Source organism: Chrysemys picta, chromosome 8, assembly GCF_011386835.1.
Source record: "Chrysemys picta bellii isolate R12L10 chromosome 8, ASM1138683v2, whole genome shotgun sequence".
Taxonomy (NCBI): Eukaryota; Metazoa; Chordata; order Testudines; family Emydidae; genus Chrysemys; species Chrysemys picta.
The window spans coordinates 64,686,657-64,709,814 of NC_088798.1; the positions used below are offsets into that span (position 1 = coordinate 64,686,657).

The 23,158-nt window shown below is 43.5% G+C and overlaps 1 protein-coding gene across 10 annotated transcripts in view; it reads left to right on the forward strand.

The window, feature by feature from the left end:
- Positions 1-4,871: 4,871 nt before the first annotated feature.
- Positions 4,872-23,158, forward strand: part of SUCO (SUN domain containing ossification factor) — a 72,453-nt gene continuing 54,166 nt past the window's right edge. For 5 of the 10 annotated variants that reach the window (XM_065554703.1, XM_065554707.1, XM_065554705.1 and 2 more), the window contains exons 1-2: positions 4,872-4,910; positions 5,704-5,816. In XM_065554703.1, coding sequence (XP_065410775.1) covers positions 5,704-5,816 — 113 coding nt within the window. In that variant the 5' untranslated portion in view covers positions 4,872-4,910. Of the gene's footprint in view, positions 4,911-5,703; positions 5,817-6,005; positions 6,349-23,158 lie in introns of those variants that run through there. The other 5 variants (XM_065554706.1, XM_005304324.5, XM_042851210.2 and 2 more) reach the window with 1 other exon arrangement.

Genomic DNA, 23,158 nt, shown 5'->3' on the forward strand with positions numbered 1-23,158 from the left:
AAAGTCCCGCTAATGCCGCTCTCTGTGCATGTCCTCCAGGCACTCTGTCATCCTACTAACACATTATGGGGTAGGTGTCCAGCATCTTCCCACAATGCACTCATACACACATGGTTTAGGCAGCATGGTGGGTTCAAACATGCAAACACAGCTGCAATTGCAGACAAGCCATTGTGTGGACACACAGGTTAAGGTTCTCAAAGGTATTTAGCTCTTTGAAATCGATGGGAGCAAGGTGCCTAAATACTTTTGAGGGCCTGGGCCAAACTGACCCATGTTTCTTGTAACTGGTTAAGATGACCGTCCCTAGTTTTGTAACTAGTTACAAAATCACTATGATATCCGCACTATAGATGGGAACTTGTTGTTTGTAATGAGCTTTGAGTTCCTTGTAGGAAAGGTACCATAGAAATGCAGTGCACAATCCTGCCTACAGAATGTTAACAAACCATGTCTGTATTACATGAGCTTTTGCCTGACTTTTATTTATTCATTCTTTTCCCGGGCAATGATTACACATTCTAATGGATTGCAGACTAATTGTCTTGACATGAAGACCAGTGCTACCCTTTATAAGGGTAGGTCCCATTAGCAGAGTTTATTAAATATGTTATAGTAACCATTTATATCTGGTGTAGTCCAAATCAGGGGTGCCCAAACTGCCTAACTGAGGGGCCATCATGCCAGGAGCCTGGGGCATTTGCCTAATTTGCAAAAAAATTGAGCAAATTGCAGCTTCCTTACCTTTGCTATGGAAGTGATCTGTTCATCTAGACATGACTTTAGAAAAGCACACCGACGGCAATCATCCCTCACTCTCCTTCTCACAGAAAGGCACTCTGCTCCTCACAGAAGATGCTCTGCACTTTACAGGATCAGGTCCTATGAGTGTGACCTCCAATTATCCAAGTTAGACCCAGAGTTAGGGCGTGCCCCTGTATCAACTCCTCTTCCCAGTGCACATTATTAAAGCACTTACGAAAGAAGAACAGAAATTAGTGTGGCAAGAAATCATCAGACTTGGTAACACAGACGTATGTATGAAACCATTGATAAAGTCAGCAGGCCAGGTCCTCAACTAGTAGAGTTATGTTTAATCACAAAAGCTGGGGATGTGTAGTGCACATTTCCGCCACACTACAGGGTAGGGTGACAAGATCACAACAGTGAAATATTGGGACACATTGGGCTGTCATCAGCCCCGCCCACAGTCAACCCCACTCCTCCCAGGCTCCGCTCTCACTCTGCCCCAGGTCCTGCCTCCTACCCGCTTGCCCCCCCCCCCCCCATGCCCTGCATCATCCCCCGGCCTGCCGCTGGCTTGCTGCGTCTCTTCTCAGACCTCCACTCACCGCTCGCCTCCTCACCCCTGCCCTCCCCTGGCTCGCTGCTCGCCTTTTCAGGCCCCCTGCCCACCGCTCACCGGGGTGCTCACCCACGCCCTCACCTCTTCCCACCCCTGCACGACCCTCGCCCCGCCCCCATTCTACCCCCTTCCACCAAGTCCCCGCCCCTGCCCTGCCTCTTCTCCGCCTGAGTGTGCTGTGTCCCCGCTCCTTCCCCTCTCTCCTGGAAAGTCCAAAGCGCCTTCAAACAGCTCTTAGGCATCGGGAAGCACTGGGAGGGAGGGGGAGGAGCAGGGACGCGGTGCACTGGAGAGGGAAGAGGAAGGCGAGGAGGGGGAGGTTGGCTGCGGGTGGGTGTGGAGCACCCGCTAGTTTTTCCCCATGGGTGCTCCAGCCCTGGAGCACCCATGGAGTCGGCACCTCCCTTCCGCTCGCCTCCTTACCTGTATATCAGGACAAATGGCATTCCGATCGTACATCGATCGAGACAAAGGGTTAAATATCGGGACAGTCCCGATGTTATTGGGACATCTGGTCACCCTACTACAGGGGAAGGAAAGAGGTTAGGCTAGCATCTCTAGAGGTGCCTTTGTTCTGAAGTACAAACTCACCTCTGTATTTCTTGAGTTTCTAAGATTTGCTATTTGTTCTCCTTTTTACCTCTGACATTCTTGTAAAGAGTATGCACTCAAAACACAGCTATGTAGCTGCAACCTTCAATTCAACCTAAAAGTACAGTAATTGGTGCAAGAGTCCATATGTAATAGAGCTATTAGAGATGGTCAGAAGTGGTATTTTTCATGTGGAAAATTTCAATTTTTTTGGCAGAAATTAAAATACTGAAAAGTTTTGGTCAACATCTAAAATTTTTCAGAAATTCCATCTTTCAATGGAAAATCAAAAATTTCAGATACTTCTTGCAATAAATGTTGCTGAGTCAAAAATGCAATTTGCCATCCACAGCAGTTAGATGGAAAATGTTCAAGCAGTCCTAATACATACCCACATATTGCGTGTCTGTCTTTTTCATAGGCATCTAGCAACAGAGAAGGAACACAGAGCTTCACAGTGGTCACTTTGAGGGCAAATATAATCTGTATTTTTGATAGATTAATTTGTTTTTCTGTAATGAAGGTTAATGCTGAATCCAGTGAGTTTTTCCAGTTTATAAAAAAGAATTTCTCCCCACCCAACCTCTAACTAAACCTGAAATTCAAATCCAAGCTGAAACTTGCTCTGGAGTGGCACATTTTGTTTCATATCCTGTGGATCACATTCCTCCCTGGTGAAACATCACAGGCTTCAAGAAAGAGAGACCAGGGATTAACATGGCCCTGTGTGTCTGGGTTGATTTATGTCAAAGCTCTCCGTGTTTCAGACAGTGAAATGGGAAATCAATTCACAGAACCACCCGCTGAGCGTCTGACAACAGCAAACACTAAAAATGTTGAAGGTGTTAATTTTTTTAGACATCTGAGTTAATTGCTTCAATATTAAAGTCCATGCGAAAGGGATTTTGTATGGAGTATAATGCTTAAAAAGATCAATAGAGGATTTTGGCCAGCTAATCCTGCTATAGACCAATGCTAAGATGTTGGATTCAGTACTCTCTTAGAGATCTTTTCCTTGCTATTAACAGTTATCCATGTGAGGATGTCTGAAGTTAATGGGAGTCATAAGTTGTATAATGATGATGGGAAGAAATATCCCTGTCGATAGTAAAAGAGGAGTGGCTCATTACAGGAGGATACTTGCGATGCCACTGAGATCGCCAGAGATCACTAGGAGCACTACCGATAATGTCTGCTAATTGCTACAAGATTAGATTTGAGACACTTGGGCCTGATCCTCAGCTGCATTGCTGCTGATCTACATCATGATATGCCAGCATGGAGGGGTCTTAAAGCCAGCATATTCACCTGCAGGAAGATCACCCCAGTATAGGGAGATCCTCCAGTGGTGAGGATTTGCCAATCCCTCCCAGGAAGGCCCATAGGAAAAGGGGGCATGGTCAAGGCTTCTGTATGATCCGGTGATCTCCGGTCAAATATCAGCCCAATCCTTAGACTGCTCTAACTTCTACCAGGAAGCCAGCCCTGCACGCAGTCGGCCTAGGATCTTATTGAAGAAGTAAAAAGGCTGCAAAGGCAATCTGTCCCCCACTGATACTGCCCCATTCTGGGCACACTGCACCTTTCCCTGACAGACAGCTGGGTGCTCTGTTTCTCTGTCACCATGGCAGCACTTACATAGCTTGCCTTGCCTGAGTCTGGGTCCCTGTGTCTCTGGGAGTGGGGTCTGGGAGAGAGGCTGGACTTTAAAAACACCCATGTGGAGGAGATAGAAACAAAGGGAGGGGATTGAGACCGCTGTCAGGAGTGGATACAGCTATGGATTATGCTGGGGCAGTCACTAGAGTGGCCAGGCTGCAGAGGGAATCTGTTTTGACATCTTGTCCGAGGGCCTGTAAATCTTGGCTATGGCCCTATAGCCATGCATTCTCCTTTAACTTCAATGTAGTAAAATTCCTTCCCAGGTTAGGATAAAAGTCACCCCTCGTCAAATGGCACAACTGAAGAAGGTTATGGAGAAACATGTAAGTATCAGATGCAACACCTGCCTCCTCCTGGAGATGCTGGCTCAGATCCTCAGTGGGGTAAATCAGCAAAGCACCCTAGACACCAGTGGATTCACCAGCTGGGGATCTGGGACAAAGTTGTTATTAAACAGGAGGGCCCAAAGAAACATTATACCTCACTGTAACTGCACTCTTCAGTGCTACCTTTAATTACTGTGAACTTGTCACCAGTGCTCATTATAGGTGAACCTGGTTACCTGACATTTTCCATTACAAGACTCCATGAGCCCCCTCCTGCACCCCAAGTATCTCATCCCTGGCCCCAGCCCAGAGCCCCCTCTCCCAACTGAAGCCCTCATCCCCCTCCCGCCAGGAGTGCCGCCAGCTTTTCTGCCGCCGTAGGCAGCGGAAGGTCCCGCCTCGAAATGCTGCCCCCCACAGAGGTGGTGGAAGGTCCCGCCGCTGAACTACTGCCGCGGTTGCTGCCCCCCAAATGTAGCGCCCTAGGCGACCACCTAGGTTGCCTAATGGGTTGCGCCGGACCTGCCTCCCGCACCCCAACCCCCTGCCGGTTAATGTGAGTGAGGATGGGGGAGAGTGAGCGAGGGGGGGATGGAGCAAACAAGAAGTGGGGCCTCTGAGAAGGGGTGGGACAAGATTGTTCAGTTTTGTGCGATTAGAATGTTGGCAACCCTAGTTCTAGTCCCAGCTCTGCCATTGGTCTGTTGGGTGCCTTTGGGTGACTTGCTGCCCCACTCTGTGCCTCAGTTTCCCCATCTGTAAAATTGGGTTAAACTAGGGTTATCATATTTTAATTTAAAAAAAGGAGGACACTCCACGGGGCCCCTTCCCCTCCCCCGCCCCTTCCCCAAAGTCCCCGCCCCAACTCTGCCTCCTCCCCTGAATGCTCCGCCCCCTGCTCCTCCCCCTCCCCTGCTTCCCGCGAATCAAAAGTTTGCGGGAAGCCTGAAACAGGGAGGCAGCAGGTAAGCTGGGGCTGGGTGGGGTGCGGCCCAGTCCGGCCCTCCCGGCCGAGCAGCTCCCTCTGGTGGCCGGCCAGCCCAGGCCAAGAGGCTCTGGCCCCAGCGTGTCCGGCTCAGCTCGGGCTCTGGGGCCCCGGCCCCGCACCGCTGGCCCCGGCCCAGCCCCCGGCCCCGCACTGCTGGCCCTGGCCGAACACTGCCAGCCCCTCCCTTCCTATTTTCCCTGACATGTCCGGCTTTTGGGGATTTCCTCCCGGATGGGGATTTGAAGCCCAAAAAGCCGGACATGTCCGGGAAAATCCGGACTTATGGTAACCCTAGCAGACCATGGGCTGGACTGGGTAGAACATCCCTCAGACCTATGACTAGAACAGCATCAAGGCCCTGGAAAACTACAATTCCCAGCCTGCACCGAGAACCTTGGCCAATGGCTGTCAGCCTGAGGGCGATGCATGCTGGGATTTGTAGTTCTAAATGGGAACCAGCCGAGAGCTACGGTGTCCCGCGGACTCGCTCACCCATCCTATTCTTGGGTTACAAAACCTCTCGCTTTCCCCCCCGTCCACCGTCCGCAAGTCACCCCTTTATTTTGCCCAGGATCAGGAACGTTCACCTTCGGGGACCTCAGCTCCCACCAATCAGGGCTCAGCTTTCTTGGGGCAGCCCCTACAGAAAGCCTGAATATAACTAGGTCAATACTGCTACCAATCGCCTGGAATTTTTTATAATTATTTTGTAACTTATTTCGCGTATCTGTACATTTTTGTTGTCACCTCTATTATTAATTCTTCTAAAGATGCCTAAACCGGTCCTAGCTTTGGGGAGGGCACCCCCAGTTCGCCGCTCTCTGAGAGGGAACGATGCCGAGAGAAGACTACAACTCCCAGCGTGCGAGGGGCTTTTGAAGAGGTACGTCCGTTTTGCAGTCCTATCACAATGGCAGTTCTGACTGCGGGCCGGGGATTGTATCGAAGTGGCCCCTCTGAGCCAATCACTGTGAGGGGAGGGAGGAAGCCATCGCATGCGCAGGGCCAATTGTGTTCTGGCGATGGGTGGAGGCGTGGTTTATGTGTGGGGGGTGACGTGACGCGTCTTCTTCCAGCTCAGCGCGTGAAGGGGGGGACTTGGGGGGAGGGTAACGGCTCCGCTGGGTCTGCTCGCACCGCGCTGGAGATCGCCTCGAGACGGGGGCAGCGGCTGCAGCGGCTGGGCGCAGTCTCGGGGCGGCGGCGCGAGCCGGGCAGGAGTGTCTGAAGCCCCCGCGAGGCTCCGTCCCCAGCGCTCCGTCCCCCGGCCCGGCCGCTCTCATCCCTCTCGGCAGCAGGCGGGAGGATGCGCCGCCGCCTCCTTGCCGGGGGAGGCAGAAGGGGGAGACGATGAGGAAGCCGCCCCGCCGGCTCCTGGCCCTGGGTTCCTGCCTCTTCTTCTGCTCCCTTCTCTGGTGAGTGGGTCTCTGAGCCCGAGGGGTGGGGGCTGAGCCGGGCTGGGGGGCGGGGCGGTGGTCTCACACCGCCCCCTCTTCACGCCGGACTCTATGGCCACTCCGAGCACTCCCCCATCCCGAGCCCCTTCCCAAATGGGGCATGGGGTTGCATCTGTTGTGTATGGCGGACTCCCCACTCCAGTGGGGTCCTGGCTATGGGGAGTGACCTCCCCCACCCGTGCTGTGTATGGCAGGCTCCCCACTCCAATGGGGCCCTATAGCCCTTGGTATGGGGGTGCCTTCCCCCACCCATGCTGTGTATGGCAGGCTCTGCCACTCGCATGAGGCCCTATAGCCCTGTATATGGTGCTCATCCTTCCCCACCTGTACTGTGTGCTGGGCTATCCCTGCTTCTTCCTGGTCTTATAGCCCTGGGAATTACGGGTGTCTTTCCTTGTGCTGTTTGGTAGAATTCTCCACTCCCATGGGGCCCCGTAGCCTGGGAGGGCCTCACCCCTGTGCTGTGAGTGGTGGGTTCTCCTGCTCTCAGTCACCCAGGTTTCCAGAGGAGGTTTCCTTCCAGTTAGTCTTTCCTTTCTGTGGCGTGGATACCTCTTCCCACAAAGATCCTGTGCTACCCCCATGACCTCCGGTGACAGGTGTGTTGACTTTCCTTCTCGGGGACACTGCGTTTAAATTGCTGTACCAAAAAGCAAGTCCCAACTTCTGTGTCTGCTGCTTTCCCGGTGGCAGGAGGAGCAATGCTAGTGCTATGGGGGACTTTTAGGATGGAAGACCTCGTCTAATCACAGAATGGGATTGCTCCCTGTTGCAGCTGAGCTTAATGGTTTACAAAGTGATTTAAGGTCCTTGCTTGGGAAATATGCAGTATGCATGGGAAGGTATCTCTTCTCCTCCCACCCATTGTTTGCCTGAGGTGACCAGGAATCATCACCTCTTGTGAAGTAATTGACTGTTGTGTTTTTTAAACTCTGTGGAATTCTGTGAGTGACTTACCGCAATGTTTCTCATCCTTTTTGATATCGGGGACCAGCTTGCTGCCTTCCTAAACTGTCAGGAAAATCTCGGAGACCGGCACTGGTCCATGGGCTGGTTGTTGAGAAACACTGACTTACAGTACTAACTTTCATTTATCTCTCTCACTTTTTACCTTGGCTGAATATCATTGTGGTGACCGTGTCCTTTGACAGGGCTACCATATTTTCTTCATAGCCTGTTTGTAAAGAGTTTTGTGATCTTATGGCACCACCATCCTCTCAATACCTTAGTGTCATCTTCAACTCTGCTACCTCTCTAGACCACACATTTAGTCCGTTTCAAATTCTTCTGGTTTCTTTCTCTAACATTTTTGAAATCCAGCTTTTCTTCTAAATTCATATTACTAAAACTCTCATCAAGGTCTGTATCTTCCATCTAGGCTACTGTAGCCTTTTCCCCTCTGGCTTTCCTGACACCCATTTCCCACTGTGTGCCCCCTTACTCTTCAGTTACATTGCAGCTAAAATAATCTTGTTTTGTTTTCTGATCATGTCACCCCCTTCATCAGATCAAATGTCTTTTTGTCTTTAAATTTTAAAATTGTATAATTTTAAAATATAGCCTGTCTGGTCTTCAAATCTGTGTCACATTCTGACCTGTTTGCTGACAATTATGCCAGCCTCTATTTTTCCCCACAAGCACCTTTGTGCTTGCTTCTTTATGCATGGAATGTATTTCCTGAACTAGTCTGTAAAGCTTCTTCCATTTCTTTCCAAGTCCTTGAGGTCCACTTCTGCTGTAATGCCTAAGATAAGGTGCCAACCAATAATGACTAGACAACTTTCAGAGTAGCAGCCGTGTTAGTCTCAGAGTTGGTAAGACAACTCCCACCTGTTCATGCTCTCTGTATGTGTGTGTGTATGTGTGTGTGTGTGTATATATATATTATATATAATCTCCTCAAGATGTGTTCCACTCTATGTGCATCCGAAGAAGTGGGCTGTAGTCCATGAAAGCTTATGCTCTAATAAATTTGTTAGTCTATAAGGTGCCACAAGTACTCCTGTTCTTTTTGCGGATACAGACTAACACGGCTGCTACTCTGCAACTTCTTAAAGAACTTCTAACATGTGCTTTTTGGGTGTTTTGGGGGCATCAATGTGAGGAGGCTACAGAGTGACACTCCTCTGACAGTCATATGTGAAATGTGACAAGCAAGCAACTAAGTCAGTCCAGTGATTATTTATGAAACTGGAAAGGAAGACATGGAAATATCCCCTCCCCAAATTCTCTCACTTTCCCTCAACATTCAGTAAAATCCCACATGAGGTGTGCATTTACCACCTTCCTTCTCCACAGGTTTCTTTATATATATATATAATATATAATCTCCTCAAGATGTGTTCCACTCTATGTGCATCCGAAGAAGTGGGCTGTAGTCCATGAAAGCTTATGCTCTAATAAATTTGTTAGTCTATAAGGTGCCACAAGTACTCCTGTTCTTCTTTTTAAGAAGTTGCAAACTTATGTTCAAGTAAGATTTTTCTTGGTATATATTTTTGCTGCCAGTCAATCTTGTAGACAGTTACTGTCGGTATGAGCTCTTGGAAGTTATCGCCAGTGGATCATTGCTTTCATCTTCCTCTGAAATCCATTTAATTTTGGTTACTTTTTTTGAAGGATAACTGGTGATGCCGGGTTCTCTTTTAAAAACAAATTACTTCTTAAACCACTGAGCTTCACTTTTTGAAAAATCTTAGAATGAAAAATAATCAATATAGCATTTTTGTATTAAAACTGTAAGGGGGTTCTCTACTTGAATAACCTACAAACATTTAGAGAATTAACAGGCATTGTTGTAAGAGATCACAGTGCACAGAGTGCTTCATTGTGTAACATTGTAAATATTTTGCTGCTTGTGAAAACAAACATTAAGTATCTGTAAATGGACAATACAGTATGATTAATAGCTGAGGGTCCAATCCTACAGTTAACTCCATATGGGTGGACTCATGGGTAGCTCCTTGAATTGCATTTTCCCGGGGGCATGGGAGTCAGCCTGAGAAGTCAATTGTATGATTGGGATTCAAGGTTTCTAACTCTACCAGAAAGCATTGAGGCAAACTGTACTAATAGTTTAAAGCATTTCTAGCACAAATCTCTCAGCTCATCCCTTTTTAAGGTTGTGGGGTGAAATTCAGTAAGAATCTAGAGTAGCAGCCGTGTTAGTCTGTATCTGCAAAAAGAACAGGAGTACTTGTAGCACCTGCCCACTTCTTCGGATGCAGTAGCCCACAAAAGCTTATGCTCTAATAAATTTGTTAGTCTCTAAGGTGCCACAAGTACTCCTGTTCTTTTAGTAAGAATCTAGCAAATAGTTTAGGTTGTTGGAAGATGAGAATTGTTACAAGCCATGTTTAAACATTCAGTTGCCATTAGCTTTTCATACACAGATTTGACCTATTGACCAGAACTGTAATGGGGTGTTTTAATTGTTTTCACAGGGGTTTTTATCCATTAAACAATTAAGATACTTAGGAAGAAGAAATTATTCTACTTTTATTTTCTTGCATACGTGCATTAATCTTCTCAGTGTCATGTTTGGGGCTGATAACAAATTAAGTGTTCCAAACCTGTAATTCATTAATAATGGAACAGGTTGTCCTCTTAAGTTCCCTGCATTTTAAGAATAGAGCTAGGTTCTTTTATTAGTAACTATTATACAAAAGGTCACAGCAACTTTTTATCTATTCCATGGTAGAGTAAGAAAAGTTAGGATCCCTTCTTCTTGGTTATGAGTGCCAAATTCTGCAGATTACTGAAAATAAATGTGCTGTTTTTGTATCATAAGGCAACTATTAAATTCCACTAGATGTAAATTCCACTAGTTTGTGGGAAACTTGCTCTGAGATTTGTTTTGTTACCTTTTATTATCTCTAAAGCATTCGAGGATGGACAAATTCTTCTGTCAGACAATATGCTGATCAGTCTTGGAGACTGTACTTTAGTTTCTGTCAACTTCAGCTGTAAAATTGCAGACTCTTTACTATCCCAGCTTGCTCCAACACTCTTCTTGGTGTCTCTTTTTAAATAGTCTAGATCAGTGGTTCTCAACGTAATTACCATTGTGGGCCACATCCAGTAGTACTTGTATGGCCCTGTGGATGTGACATGGACCACAGCTCTGTGCTGATCAGGCTGCAGGTTGAGAACTGCTGGTCTAGATGTGGTAAGGAAATAAGATTGCATACAACTCTCATTCTTTTAAAATATTTCTCTAAAGTGAACTTTGTGTTGGTAGAAGGTGCCTGTTGGGCAACAATAGAGATTAAAATATTCTCTACAGAACAGCAGCACAACTTTCTCCATTCAGTCTTTCAATAAACCTCTCAGACCTGAAGAACTGAGAAGTAAATCTCCAGTCCTATTAACTTTGTAGCTTGTCTACTGAAACTACACACTGGCTTTAGTTGTGGTATAGACACTTGATGGGTAAGAAATCCAAGAATACCAACTCTCATTTTCCTACTAGCCACCAAATAATCCTCTGATATTTAAGGGACACCAGTTTTGGCTTCAATAAAATATGACTAGATTTCAAGTGTCTGCACACATGCCTGTGAGTTCTTATGCCAAATCTTGTGGTTCTACAATCACATTTCCTAGTTCATTTAAAAAAAAAAAAAAAAAAAACTTCTATGAAAAACCTACACTAACAGAGCATGACTGTTTCTACATGGGAAAGTAACAATGAAACAGACTACAACAAATTATCAGCTATACAAAGGAAACTAGGAAAGATCTTATTCTTTTATTTCTGTTACCATGGTTATAATACTTTTAGCCCCTATAGATATGGCTTACAGCCATTTAGATTCTAACAGTCTCACTCTTTAATTGGACTTCCTTAGTTCTCCTGGGTCAGCTAGATAATTCCTGAGTTTGAACCAAATTAAATTTTACTTGAAAGTGTTTTTACCCATTCCCAGATATGGATTCAAGAAAGCTAAAAGAATCTAGAAAAATCTCAATGTTGGTATTTTCATATTTCTTGTAACTTGGCCATTTGGGTGCTCATTATGCACCTAATTTTACATTTGTGATCCTCCTACAAACTTGTTTGTTTATAGGGATAGTTTTTCTTTTGAAGATACAACTATCTTTTGTATTAAAAGTCAGTGGAGCAATAAAGGTCCATAATTTATGGGCCAGCAACTAAAACAGGAGTATAATTAATCCAAAAAATACAAGCAAATTAAACTGTTATGTTTTGGAATGCCATCTGGGCATAAAACTTTGAGGCAAAATGCACAAAGTACTGCTAAAATATAGAAAAATCGCATCTTTTTAAAAACGAACCTGGATCAAGGGCATACTGTCCCTGGTAACTGATGAGAACAGGATGTTTGGATTGTTTTAGAGAACTGCTTTTGATGCCAGGCTTCCATGTCCCATCAGTAATCAAGGGCAATATTAAGGAACTAAGCTTTAGGAATACATTCCTCTAAAAATATATATGTTGGTATGGGTCACAGTTCCGATTACATGAAGCATTTGTCAGGCAGTCCTAAGGTATGTGGGAAATGTGTAAAGGATGTTGTGTGTGTGCAAAACACTGTTCTTCGGCCCTCTGTGTAACCTCAGAAAGCATTCAAAGTGTGTATCATGCTGAACTTAATGCTCAATGGTTTGGCTTTTTGCAGAGCCAATTAAATGGTGCAGCCCTGGAAGCTTGGAGATCACTTTGGGGTTCTTCAATACTTAATTGTATAGCACTTACTGCTTTGTTTGAATTCAGACTATCTTTGATAGCTATTTAAACACTAAAGAAACTGGTATAAATTGTTTTGAATCTAGCTTTTGTCCACTACTAATAGCATTTTCAGAAGCATTGTTGGACCTCAGGTTGATGAATGAAATGACTGTTGTAATCTGCACTTCTATAGCACCTTCCATCCCAGAATCTGAAAGTGCTTCACATGTCAGTTTAGCTACAAATCCATATGAAGCAGGTATTACCCCATTTCACAGGTGTGGGGAGAGGGAAAATGAAGCACAGAGAGGTTAAAGGCTTTTCCACATTAGGGATTTTGGTCCTAGTGTAGCTATGCTGGTTCAGACATCCCCACTATAGTTGTGCTACACCAGTTGAAAGCAGGGCTTTCACCCCCTGTGAGTTGTTATTCAGTAGGGAACAATGGAAGCATGTCTATATATCTATGCTGGGGGATTGCACCAGAGAAGCTACATTGGTGCCAAAATCCCTACTGTATACAAGCCTGAAATAACTTGTTCAGGGTCAGTTGGCATAGCCAGGAATAGAACCCAGGTGTCCTAACTCCCAGTCCTGTTTACTAAATACAAGATAATTCATCCTTCCCTTCCTGTAACAAATTAATTACATGAAATCTCATTATGAACCTTAATATTCAAGTTGAACTAAAATACTTTCCTCCCTAGTTTTCTTGCCTTTTATACTAACAGTCAGTCTTATTGGCACAAGTATATAAGGTTACATGGATTTGTATGTTTGCTGGTTTATTACAAGCTTTCATAACTGAAATAACTATTAGGGGAAAAAATCTCAAATCTTGATGGTCTAAATAATAAATGGCAAATTTCCTTCTATTGCTGCCAGTCACAGAGGCTACCAGAGATGCTGCACCAAGTCACACTTTCCCAGGAGGATACACTGCAATGCCTGCATAGAAGTTGTTAATTGCTAGTTTTGTCTTGTACAGCAGCTCAAACTTGCGCTCTTGTCACAGATGGAATCAGGCTGTAGCCAAACTAGTTACTACAGTGGTGGGAATTCTTCATTAGTGGGTCAACTGTTGCAAGCCCCCCCGCCCCCCCCAGTGTACTATGGATGAAATTATTCCTCATGCATCAGTGATTGGAAGAGAGGCTGGGTAAAGTGGCAGAAGGAGATTTTGTTGCATGTGTTTAGTGAATCCAACTCGCATTGATCTTTCCTCTCCTCTCTCATTTGTCCTCTTCCCTTCCCCCCTCAAAAGTCCTGAGTTAGGGATGCGCTCTGTGAGGCTCAGTGACACCCTCTGAATATGTCTACCCTGCACTAAAACTGGCCTGTGTCAACTGACTCTGGCTTGGGATGCAGGGCTATAAAACTGCAGTGTAGATGTTCAGGCTTGGGCCGGTCCCAGAGCCTGGGCTCCAGCCTGAGTCCAAACATTTACACTACAGTTTTATAGCCACACAGCCTGAGTCCCACAAACCCGAGTCTGCTGAAACGGGCCAACCATGCAACCATTGCAGTGTAGACATACCCTATGTGAGACTCGGTGCCACCCTGTATTTGAGGCTCAGTGTATGAGAGGATGTCAGAAGAAGAGAGAGACCAAAGATAGGGGATAGTAGGAAGCTCACTTTCCGGAGTGTTCAAAGCACCTCTACAATTCCCTGTTTCATTGTTGGGTTTTTGTTGGTGAATTGGAATAGGCAGTAATTGCAGCAGGCTGGTCTCTCTTCTGGATAGAGATTGTAACATTTTAAATTGTATTGGGGTTCAGGATTTTTTTTTTGTATTTCATTTAAATCTGTTCATAAGACTTCTGCTGTAGTACTAAAATGTTTAATAAATCAAAATAAATTACTTCATACCTTTTGTGGAGAAACTTTTTATGAAGAAACAGACTTAGGCACTCAGTTTTATATATTCAAAACCTCTCTTTCCATCTGCTGACTTCTAAAGTGAAATGCATGTTCTGTGTATAGAGAACTTTATTGTGGAGGTGCCGATTGTGGCTCTGTAGCTAAAGATGAGTATTTTTTAATTAAAGCAGGGATTTGCATACTATTAGAATCTGAATTTACCTCTTGATGCCTACTTTGGCATATGTTTTTGGAAAAAAGTAATGCAGGTTTTCATTGTAAGCCCTATTTTTATTCCACTCTAAATCCCTCAAGGAGGTCCTTTGAGTTGAAATGTTGCCTATGTTTCCTGTGGGTTTTTATGGTAACTTGAAATGAATTGGACAAGCAGTTTCTGATGTATTGTGTGTTTGTGTTTTTTTTTTTTTTTTTTTTTTTTGTAAGTTGTCTTTGAAAATTATTCAACTACATCTTTGTAATGTAATATCTCAAGTGGCTTGTCCTAGAAACTTCAAATTTGTTTATTCAAGGTATGAGAGAATCCTACTTAAATGGAAATGCAATCCTGTAATTATAGTCCCTGCCATTACTCTGTGAGACCCTGCCTGTTGCAAAGCGATGTAATCTTCCAATTCCTGGCTTTTTACTCTTCTTTAGCCTTCCCTGCAGGTGGTCTATTGCTCCTTAATTCTTTAAACTGCCTACTGTAATCTTTTCCTCCTCCCCCCCCCCCCCCCTTTGGTTTTGTTTCAATGAAAACACATAATGGCTAAGGAAAAATACTTCATCTTTATTCTTACTCCTAATCTGTCCGTTTTTCTTTTGAAATGAGCAAGATATTATAACTATTAGTCTGGAGTAAAATATTCCAAATTCTGCTCTTGCTGGTTGTCTGCTTGGAGAGATTAGTGGCTTTGGGAGAATGCAGGCTAGAACACTTTTTAGTTTAAAACAAGGTTATTATAGAACCTGAGATCAGTGAAAACATTCCCATGTTTTTAAAATCTAATGAAAATAGTTAATTAGGATTTGAACACTTCAGCATTGTGCTGGTGCAGGAGAACTAGGAACATGAAACTGAGTACAAACAAAAATGAAACTCACTAATTAATCTTAATTTTCCAGGATGCAAAAGTCAGAAAAATTAGCATTAATGATAAACATATTAAAAATATCTATCTAGGAGTGTTTAATAAAAAGATAACAATTTTTAACTTGACATTATCCCTTCAAACTATTTTCTGTCTAAGCTTGCATCACTTAAAAAGGAACTTTTTTAGCCTAAAAGCTTTTCTACTTTTAGCCCCATAAGATATCATAAACTTCCTATCCTGAAATGAGCTATTATAAATGAGAGGTGGGCAAACTACGGCCCACATCTGGCCTACCAGCCGATTTAATCTGGCCCTCAAGCTTCCACCTGGGAGCGGGGTCTGGGGCTTGCCCTGCTCCCATGCTCCAGCTGAGGAGCGGAGTTGGGGGCTGCTCCGCGCATGCGTGCCACAGCTCCCGGAAGCAGTAGCATGTCCTCCCTCTGACTCCTATGTTTAGGGGCAGCCAGGGGGCTCTGCGCACTGCCCTGTCCGCGGGTGCCGCTCTCAAAGCTCCCATTTGCTGGGCACTGCGGCCAATGGGAGCTGCAGGGGCGGTGCCTGGACAGGGCAGCACGCAGAGCCATCTGGTCGCACCTCTGTGTAGGAGCCAGAGGGAGGACATGCTGCTGCTTCCAGGAGCTGCTTGAGGTAAGCGCCACCCGGAGCTTGCACCCCTGAGCCTCTCCCCACACCCCAATCCCCTGCTCAAGCCCTGATCCCCCCCCTCCTGCCTTCTGAACCTCTCAGTCCCAGCCCAGAGCACCTCCTGTGCCCCAAACCCCTTATTCTCATCCCAGAGCCTGCACCTCCAGTCAAAGCCCTCAGCCCCCCTGCCCCCTGAACTCCTTGTTTCTGACCCCAACCCTGATCTCCCCCCCCACCCGCCATCTGAACCCCTCTGTCCCAGCCTGGAGCATCCTCCTACACCAAGTCCCTCATTCACAGCCCCATCCCAGAGCCACACCTCCAGCCAGAACCCTCACCCCCCCCTTCTGCACCCCAGCCCCAATTTAGTGAACATTCATGGCCCACTGTACAATTTCCATACCCAGATGTGGCCCTCGGGCCAAAAAATTTGCCCACCCCTGTTATAAATCCATTATATAAAGTGTCTGGCTGTTATACAGCATAGTTTTATAATGATTTTCAGACAAAAATTCTTATTCACACAGGTCTATGGTAGAATCCTGATAATAACCATGTTTTAACATTGCTGTTTGCCATTTCTGCTTCCCGTGGACAGCACTGAACAGATAATGGCTGTCAGACTGTTTGTTCGTTCTACCCTTGTTCTAGAATAACTTCCCCCAGGTAAGGGAACTGTTTTTAACATAGGTGTGAATTTTCTGCTACCACAGCTATGCTGGCTGGTATGAATGAAGCATAACGTTAACTTTTTAAAGAGAAACTCTGTTCTTTGCTTGATTTCAAGAGCTTTAAAAATATTTGTTATCCACAGCTAATGGCACACCTGGTGTTTGCACAAACTTGTGTTTAAAAACCCCAGTGTGGGAGATGTGGGGGAGTAAGCATCAAAGCCATGTGCTTCATTACCTTCCTGTATTCTGCACAGTCCACATAAGGCTTTGCTGTTTATTTTTTCCAGCCAGAATGCATTAGTAGTATTTATGTATTTTTAATTTAATCCATCCACAAACTGTTCTATTAAGATGGTAAGATATCAGGTAGAGCCTCTTTACAGTGTCACATTTAGTGTCAGGGCACTGTGGTAAAGACCTGTGAAGACTAGGGTCTGTATATTTAAGGAGTGCCCCAATTCAAACACTTTAAAGGGGTCCTGGTTTTCAGAGGGTCCGTGGTCTGCACTTTCTAAAAATGTGGCCCATTTAAGGTGTGTGAAGTGGTACAGGGCTTTAGTATTAATTCATAACAGGGTTCTAATTTTGTATTGGTGTAGTCCACACAGAAGACAAGCCCACTCAACACACAATTACATCACAGTAAATTTTGCTGTGTTGGACAAGGATGATTAAACTAGATATTAGTAGTGAATGAAGACTGATTATTTCTATGTTTCCTTTGCAGACCTTTGTTTTGTTTTTATCATTTATATGCACTCTAATTTGTCTAGTAACTTTCTGTATTTGCTACGTGAATAACGTAGCTGAAGTCGACGTACCTTAGTTCGAACTTACCGCGGTCCACACCCGGCAGGCAGGCTCCCCCGTCGACTCCGCGTACTCCTCGCGGCGAGCAGGATTACCGGAGTCGACGGGGAGCACTTCTGAGTTCGATTTATCGCGTCCAGACAAGACGCGATAAATCGAACCCAGAAGTTTGATTGCCTGCCGCCGAACCAGCGCGGTAAGTATAGACAAGCCCTAAGATTGAGAGTTCTTGATGCAAACTTACCTGATTTGCAAGATCTGATCTGCAGAAACAGGATATGATCAGTATTTTTGTGCATATGAATCCAGTTCTGTAAATGAAATGAAGAAATCCCTTTCTTTCTGAAGAACATTCTGGATGGCAGGATTTAAAATATGAAAACTTTTTGCAAAAGAAAAGCATAGTTGAGCGACACCGCAGAAAGTATATTCTGCTTTGACCTATTTTTCATCAGTTCCAAGCTAGAAAGTAATGAAATATTTTTGTGTTCTCAAAACAAACAGTGAAATGCATTGTGGTAAAGAACAGAAAGATTTTACTTCAAGCAATATGTGTAGATTCTTATCTTGTAGCATCCTTACTCATTTTGATTCTGTATATTTTGTGCTTACTGTTTTCTCTCAAAGGCATAGTCATTTAAACTGATTCTCTTGTTGTAGCATCCTGCTCTGTAATAGTTGCAACTATCTTTCTAAATCATTCAAAATTGTTTCAGTCAAAAAGTTAGCTTTAACATTTCTCCATTATGTGGTAGAAATGAAGTGTGGATAAACCCAAAACACCTCTGTAGGAATAAGAGAATGCTGTGTCTCATTGTATTTGGGTGAGATGGGATGATGATGATGGCCATTTATAGTACCAGAGGTCTTTTTTTTTCTCCTCTGGGAGTATCTGCCTTTGTTCCATGCTTCAGAGGGAAGCAGAGTACCTGTTACATTTTTTAAATTGATTGCTGTCTTTCTTTGCTGGCACACTAGAAGTGCTACAGCCACATTGAGAGCCCAGTCTTCTGCCTCTGTGTAGGCAGATGTAGGTTCCTCAGGGCTCTTTCTGGAGGGCCTCCTTTCTGGGTGGAATTTTATGACACTCTTCTCCCTCTGCCAAACAACTTTAATAGAGATATGCTCCATTTGACAGGACTAAAGGGGAACCAGGGAATTTCCCTATTTAGTGTCTTGTCAATACACTAAAATGGAATGTTGAGCTCATGGGGACCTCTGTTGTTTGGCCTGCTTAGCTCATCGCTCCTGTAGACTCTCCCCTCTACTAATGGAGCTGGTAATGGTAGCTTGTGGAGTTTTGGGGGCCAATTTAAAGCAGAATTTGGCTTTACAGTTTTTCCACATCGATTTCCTGCTGCTTCTAAGCAAGGCTGAGCATGGTTTCAAGATTCAAGTAACAGATGAGTCAAATTGTAAGGAAATCTCCAATTTTTGAGACTCCTGCTCCCTCTCTCTGCTTCTGTGATTGTTATAGAAGTTAGAAATCTAGTTTGTTGCTGCCTTTCCCAGTCACTCTTTTCAGGGCTTAGCCAGGGATTTTCTCCTTTGAATAAGTGCTGTCTGCCACTCAACCAGGAAGTCCCAGGTAATTCTGTATTTAAGCAGTGTTTTTGATTCTGAGGGACCCATCTTTTCCAGTTCCTCAGGCAAAAATCTTAATGTCCAGAAACCTCGTAGAAAATCCAGACCCTGTTGTCTTCCACCCCTCACCCCCGAGTAAAGCTCCCAAATGGTGATCACTCCTTTCTTTTTAGACACCTTAATCCTCCAAGACCACATCAGAAGTAGAGAGCTTTAAATAGCCTCTTTTTCTGAGGAGTTGACTAATCACAAACATTACTCCAAGTAATTGTCATTGGAAGAGGGCAAACTCTCTGAATCAGATTGATCTTACTCAACTTCCTTCCAGATTAGTACCATTTCAAAATGAAGGACGAAACAGTGTTTTCCCCTCATTCTAGAATCTCTGGAGAAGATTGTGTTGGACTACTCGGAGTCCACAGACACACACAGGTCCACTGGTAAGGCCATTAATGTCAATTTGAGCACTAACCATGGGTTGAAATGGAGTGAAAGATATTTATAGGTCAAGATGACTGTATCATGTATTTAGTTTTAAATAACAAGCTGTAGTGAAAGTATATCAACTAGATTAATTCAGACTAAAAACTATTTAATTTTAAGGCTTCTGGTGAAGTCACAGAATTGTGTGGCAATAGGATAAGAGGATGTCATATGGTGCCTATCTCATCATCCTTAACAATGGGTGGGTTTAGATTGAACTGATGCTAAGTTTAGGGGCTTATGCCTTTATCTAGTACGTGGGAAGACCCTGGAAATAAGTTTTCCGATGGCTATCCTTGATTATACTCTGTGCTTCATGGCCCACTGCTTGGAATTGCCTCTGTACATAGGTCTGATTTTAAATTGTGTTGAACAAGTTCATACTTTAAGTTCCAAATCTGATATGCTTCTAAAAATGAAGCCATTTTATTATGGGGAAAGTCAAGAAAATTTGTCCGCAACAAGGTGTAGTGGTTCATGTTTTATAGGTAGATATCATAATGTATTGGTGTAAGAAAATATCCCTTAAAAAGCAGTTTCGGTTTTCTTTGCAGAGGAGGTCCCTGTAGTATAATTAATAGCTGCATCTCCATGGTGCCATCATGGATGCTGCCATCAGATAATTATGTTCATGTGGGTTCCATTTACTTCTGGTTAACTTGTAACTTATCTAATTCACTTCCACTGGCTGCTCACTTGGTGCTAACTCCATTCCTTATTCTAATGGTGTCTTCAGATAATAGTCTTCTGTATCAAGAATAACTGCTACCTTTTAAATGACTTTAAATAATGAGGAACTTATTAAGAGCTATGTTTAAAAAACAAAACTGTACCGTCTACTAGATCAACATCAGTTGCAGTGTTACTCAGATTTTACAAACATAATATTCTAATACATTCTTGGTTTGTTATGGATGCCAAGCTGTCAATGGAACACTGCTAAATTACATCACAGATACTATTTTATTCAGAAGTGATGAGCAGATGTTTTTTTCCTTCCCCTTCAGTAAAGGAGAACCGCACATGCCTATCGTATAAAGGGTAAAGTTTTTGTCTTGTAAGCTTGGGCTAGCAGCCAAGACTTGGATGTGTATCTCTTCTTAACCTTAGGAATCCAGTGGGGCATCCAAGAAAGTCATGTGTAGAAATATACCAATGAAAATGCCAGATCATTCTTTATCAGATTTAAATAGCTTCTGTTGCTGTCGTCATTGAACCATCTGTAGCAAACTTGAATTATCACATTAAAAACTTGTGCAAGGTCAGAGACTCTCTTAGAAACAGTGACTTATTCAGAGAGAGAGAGAGAGAGAGGGTAAATCTTGGTGCAACAAGAGACGTATATAATAACAAGGACAGGGAATGATAAAATCTGAATATTGACTAGAAAGCCTTAATGTCCAGATAACTAAAAACGACTACCAGTCTTTTTCAGATTATTTTGTTACTCGTCAATCAGTGTGGAAATACATGTTTCAAACTATCTGCACACTAATACATAATAAACAATAGTGTGGCATGTTTGGCCCGAGGCAAAGGAAGTACTGACATTTGAAGAGGCATTTGCATTATGGAACTACTTAAATGGGTTTGCTGTGTCTTGGACTGGTAGAGCTGCAAATATTCTATGAGTTAGCATCTTGGATTTTATTGATTTTTATATTCTGTGTATAAAGACTTGACAAATATGCATCCATATATGTAGTATTTTACTGATAGGCTATAGTGTTTGGCAATAACAAAATGCTATGAGAAGTATGTTTTATGTGCAAAGCACTGAAATAGAGTAGAAGGAAAAATGGAATCATGGTGCGGATGAGAAGAGTAATAGAAATGGGACAGGGTCAAACCTGTAACTAAATTAATTGCCTAACTTTAGCGTGGGTTGTGTGTGGGTTGGTTTTTCCCCCCCCCCCCCCCCCCCCCAGCTGCAGTCTGGCTAACTGTACTAATAGCTGCACGGAACTCAAACTCAAACTACTTCCCTAGAATAGAATTCCTCTCCCCTTTAAAAAGGGGCAAGATTCCCTTTTGGTCAAACAAAACAATTAACTACCTGCAGAAATGGATTCTATAAAATTTTGCTACTGATTACTAGAGCAGAAGGGGACTCTCAGTATAAGGTTGTATGCCAAATATACTCTGTCTCCAAGTCTAAAATCTGTTAACCAATGTTTAGAAATATCTGCTTAGTTTTCTTTATATGAACATTGTTTAGTGGCATATTGTACTAAATCAGCAGGAAGCAGACTTTACTTTGCCCTGTTCTTGAGTGGATGTTTAAAATTAGGGAGGAGGGATACCACAGTGGTGTGAGCATTGGCCCGCTAAACCCAGGGTTGAGAGTTCAATCCTTGAGGGGGCCGTTTAGGGCTCTGGGGCAAAAATCTGTCTGGGGATTGGTCCTGCTTTGAGCAGGGGATTGGACTAGATCTCCTGAGGTCCCTTCAAACCCTGATATTCTATGAATTAGAGATTTTATAGAGCGCAATAGGTTAGAATTTTGGGTAAGAGGAGAAAGGTAACAGATGAAGACTTGTGCTAAGAAGGGGCTAGAGACAGGCGGAGGGTAGAATAGCTGCCCCATTTCAAAACTCTCTTCATGTCTTTTTAGGTGGTAGTCTTTAGAATCTTGTGTGTGTGGTGGAGGGGGGTGTAGATTGGAAGTAGGGGATATCTGCAACATAAAGGCAAGATTACTCAGAATTTCAAATTAGAATGATTCTACCTGTTTGATGTGCCTGAATTATAATATTGTAATGTTAGTAGAACTGAAATGTCAAAACTGCAGAGGTTGATGATTGTATATAGTGAAGCAATTGTTGGGAACATAAATATTTTACAAATTATTTCTTTTAGATCTTTGTGTTTCTGTAAATTACTTTAACTTAAACACCACTTGTGTCAATAATTTACTCTCTTGTCTATTATATTGTTGAAGATTTTAGTACTATTTTTAGAATAAACTTAATCCTCAAACACATAGGATCATATTCATTTAAAAACAAATGAAAACATACTTGTAAAACTTGTTTTGATGGTTGTCACACATTTATATACACCTTTCTGTGGTTTTTAGCTTCTCTAGCTTATGGGTGTCAAAGCTGTGGCTTAAATGCATGTGGGGTGTTTAAAAAAAATAATTCCCCCTACTTCTTGTGGAGGGGGGAAAAAAGTAGGTTGTGATTCTTATTTTAATAAGAAGTTAAATCAAGCTGCCTAGTTTAGGAATTAAAATGTCCAGCCCCTGGTTAGTAAAGCTGATTGCACATTGTTAATAATCTGTTTCATAGATGCAGTACTTGTGGGGGAATTCTGCGCTACTGTGTTCATAATTAGTGAGCCACGCACATTTTTAATTTTTTGTGCAGAAAAAAGCTTCTGCTGAAATGTTGTTGCAGTTCCATCTTTTGCCCACCAGAGGGCATTGTGGCAATAGAATGCAGCAACTGATCCCAGTCTGATAAGGAAGGGAAAGAGCCTGCCTTCTTCACAGCACCTGTCAGGCCAGGTTAGAGGGGGACAAAAAACTGTTCCATGCTTTTCCCACTCATACCCAACAACCCTCCAAGTTCACACCCAGGCTCCTTCCCAGCCAGCAATTTACTTCCCTCTCCCTCAGCTCCTCCGTTATCCCTGACTCTTCCAAGCCTTTGCACTGGTTCTGAGGGGCGCGGGAAATACGGTTCCGTATTGTAGTTTTAAATGAATTATTACTCAGTCCTTAATATATACTCTATTTGTCAAAAAACATTTCCTCAATCTTTTTTGTTGTCTATATTGTTACAGACATACTTGCTGACAGATGTTTTGAAATAAATGACCAAAAATAATTGAAACTGGTGTGATAATATTATTGTTTTGACAAAATATGCAGAATTTTAAAATATTGTGTGCAGAATTTTTATTTTTTTGTTGCAGAAT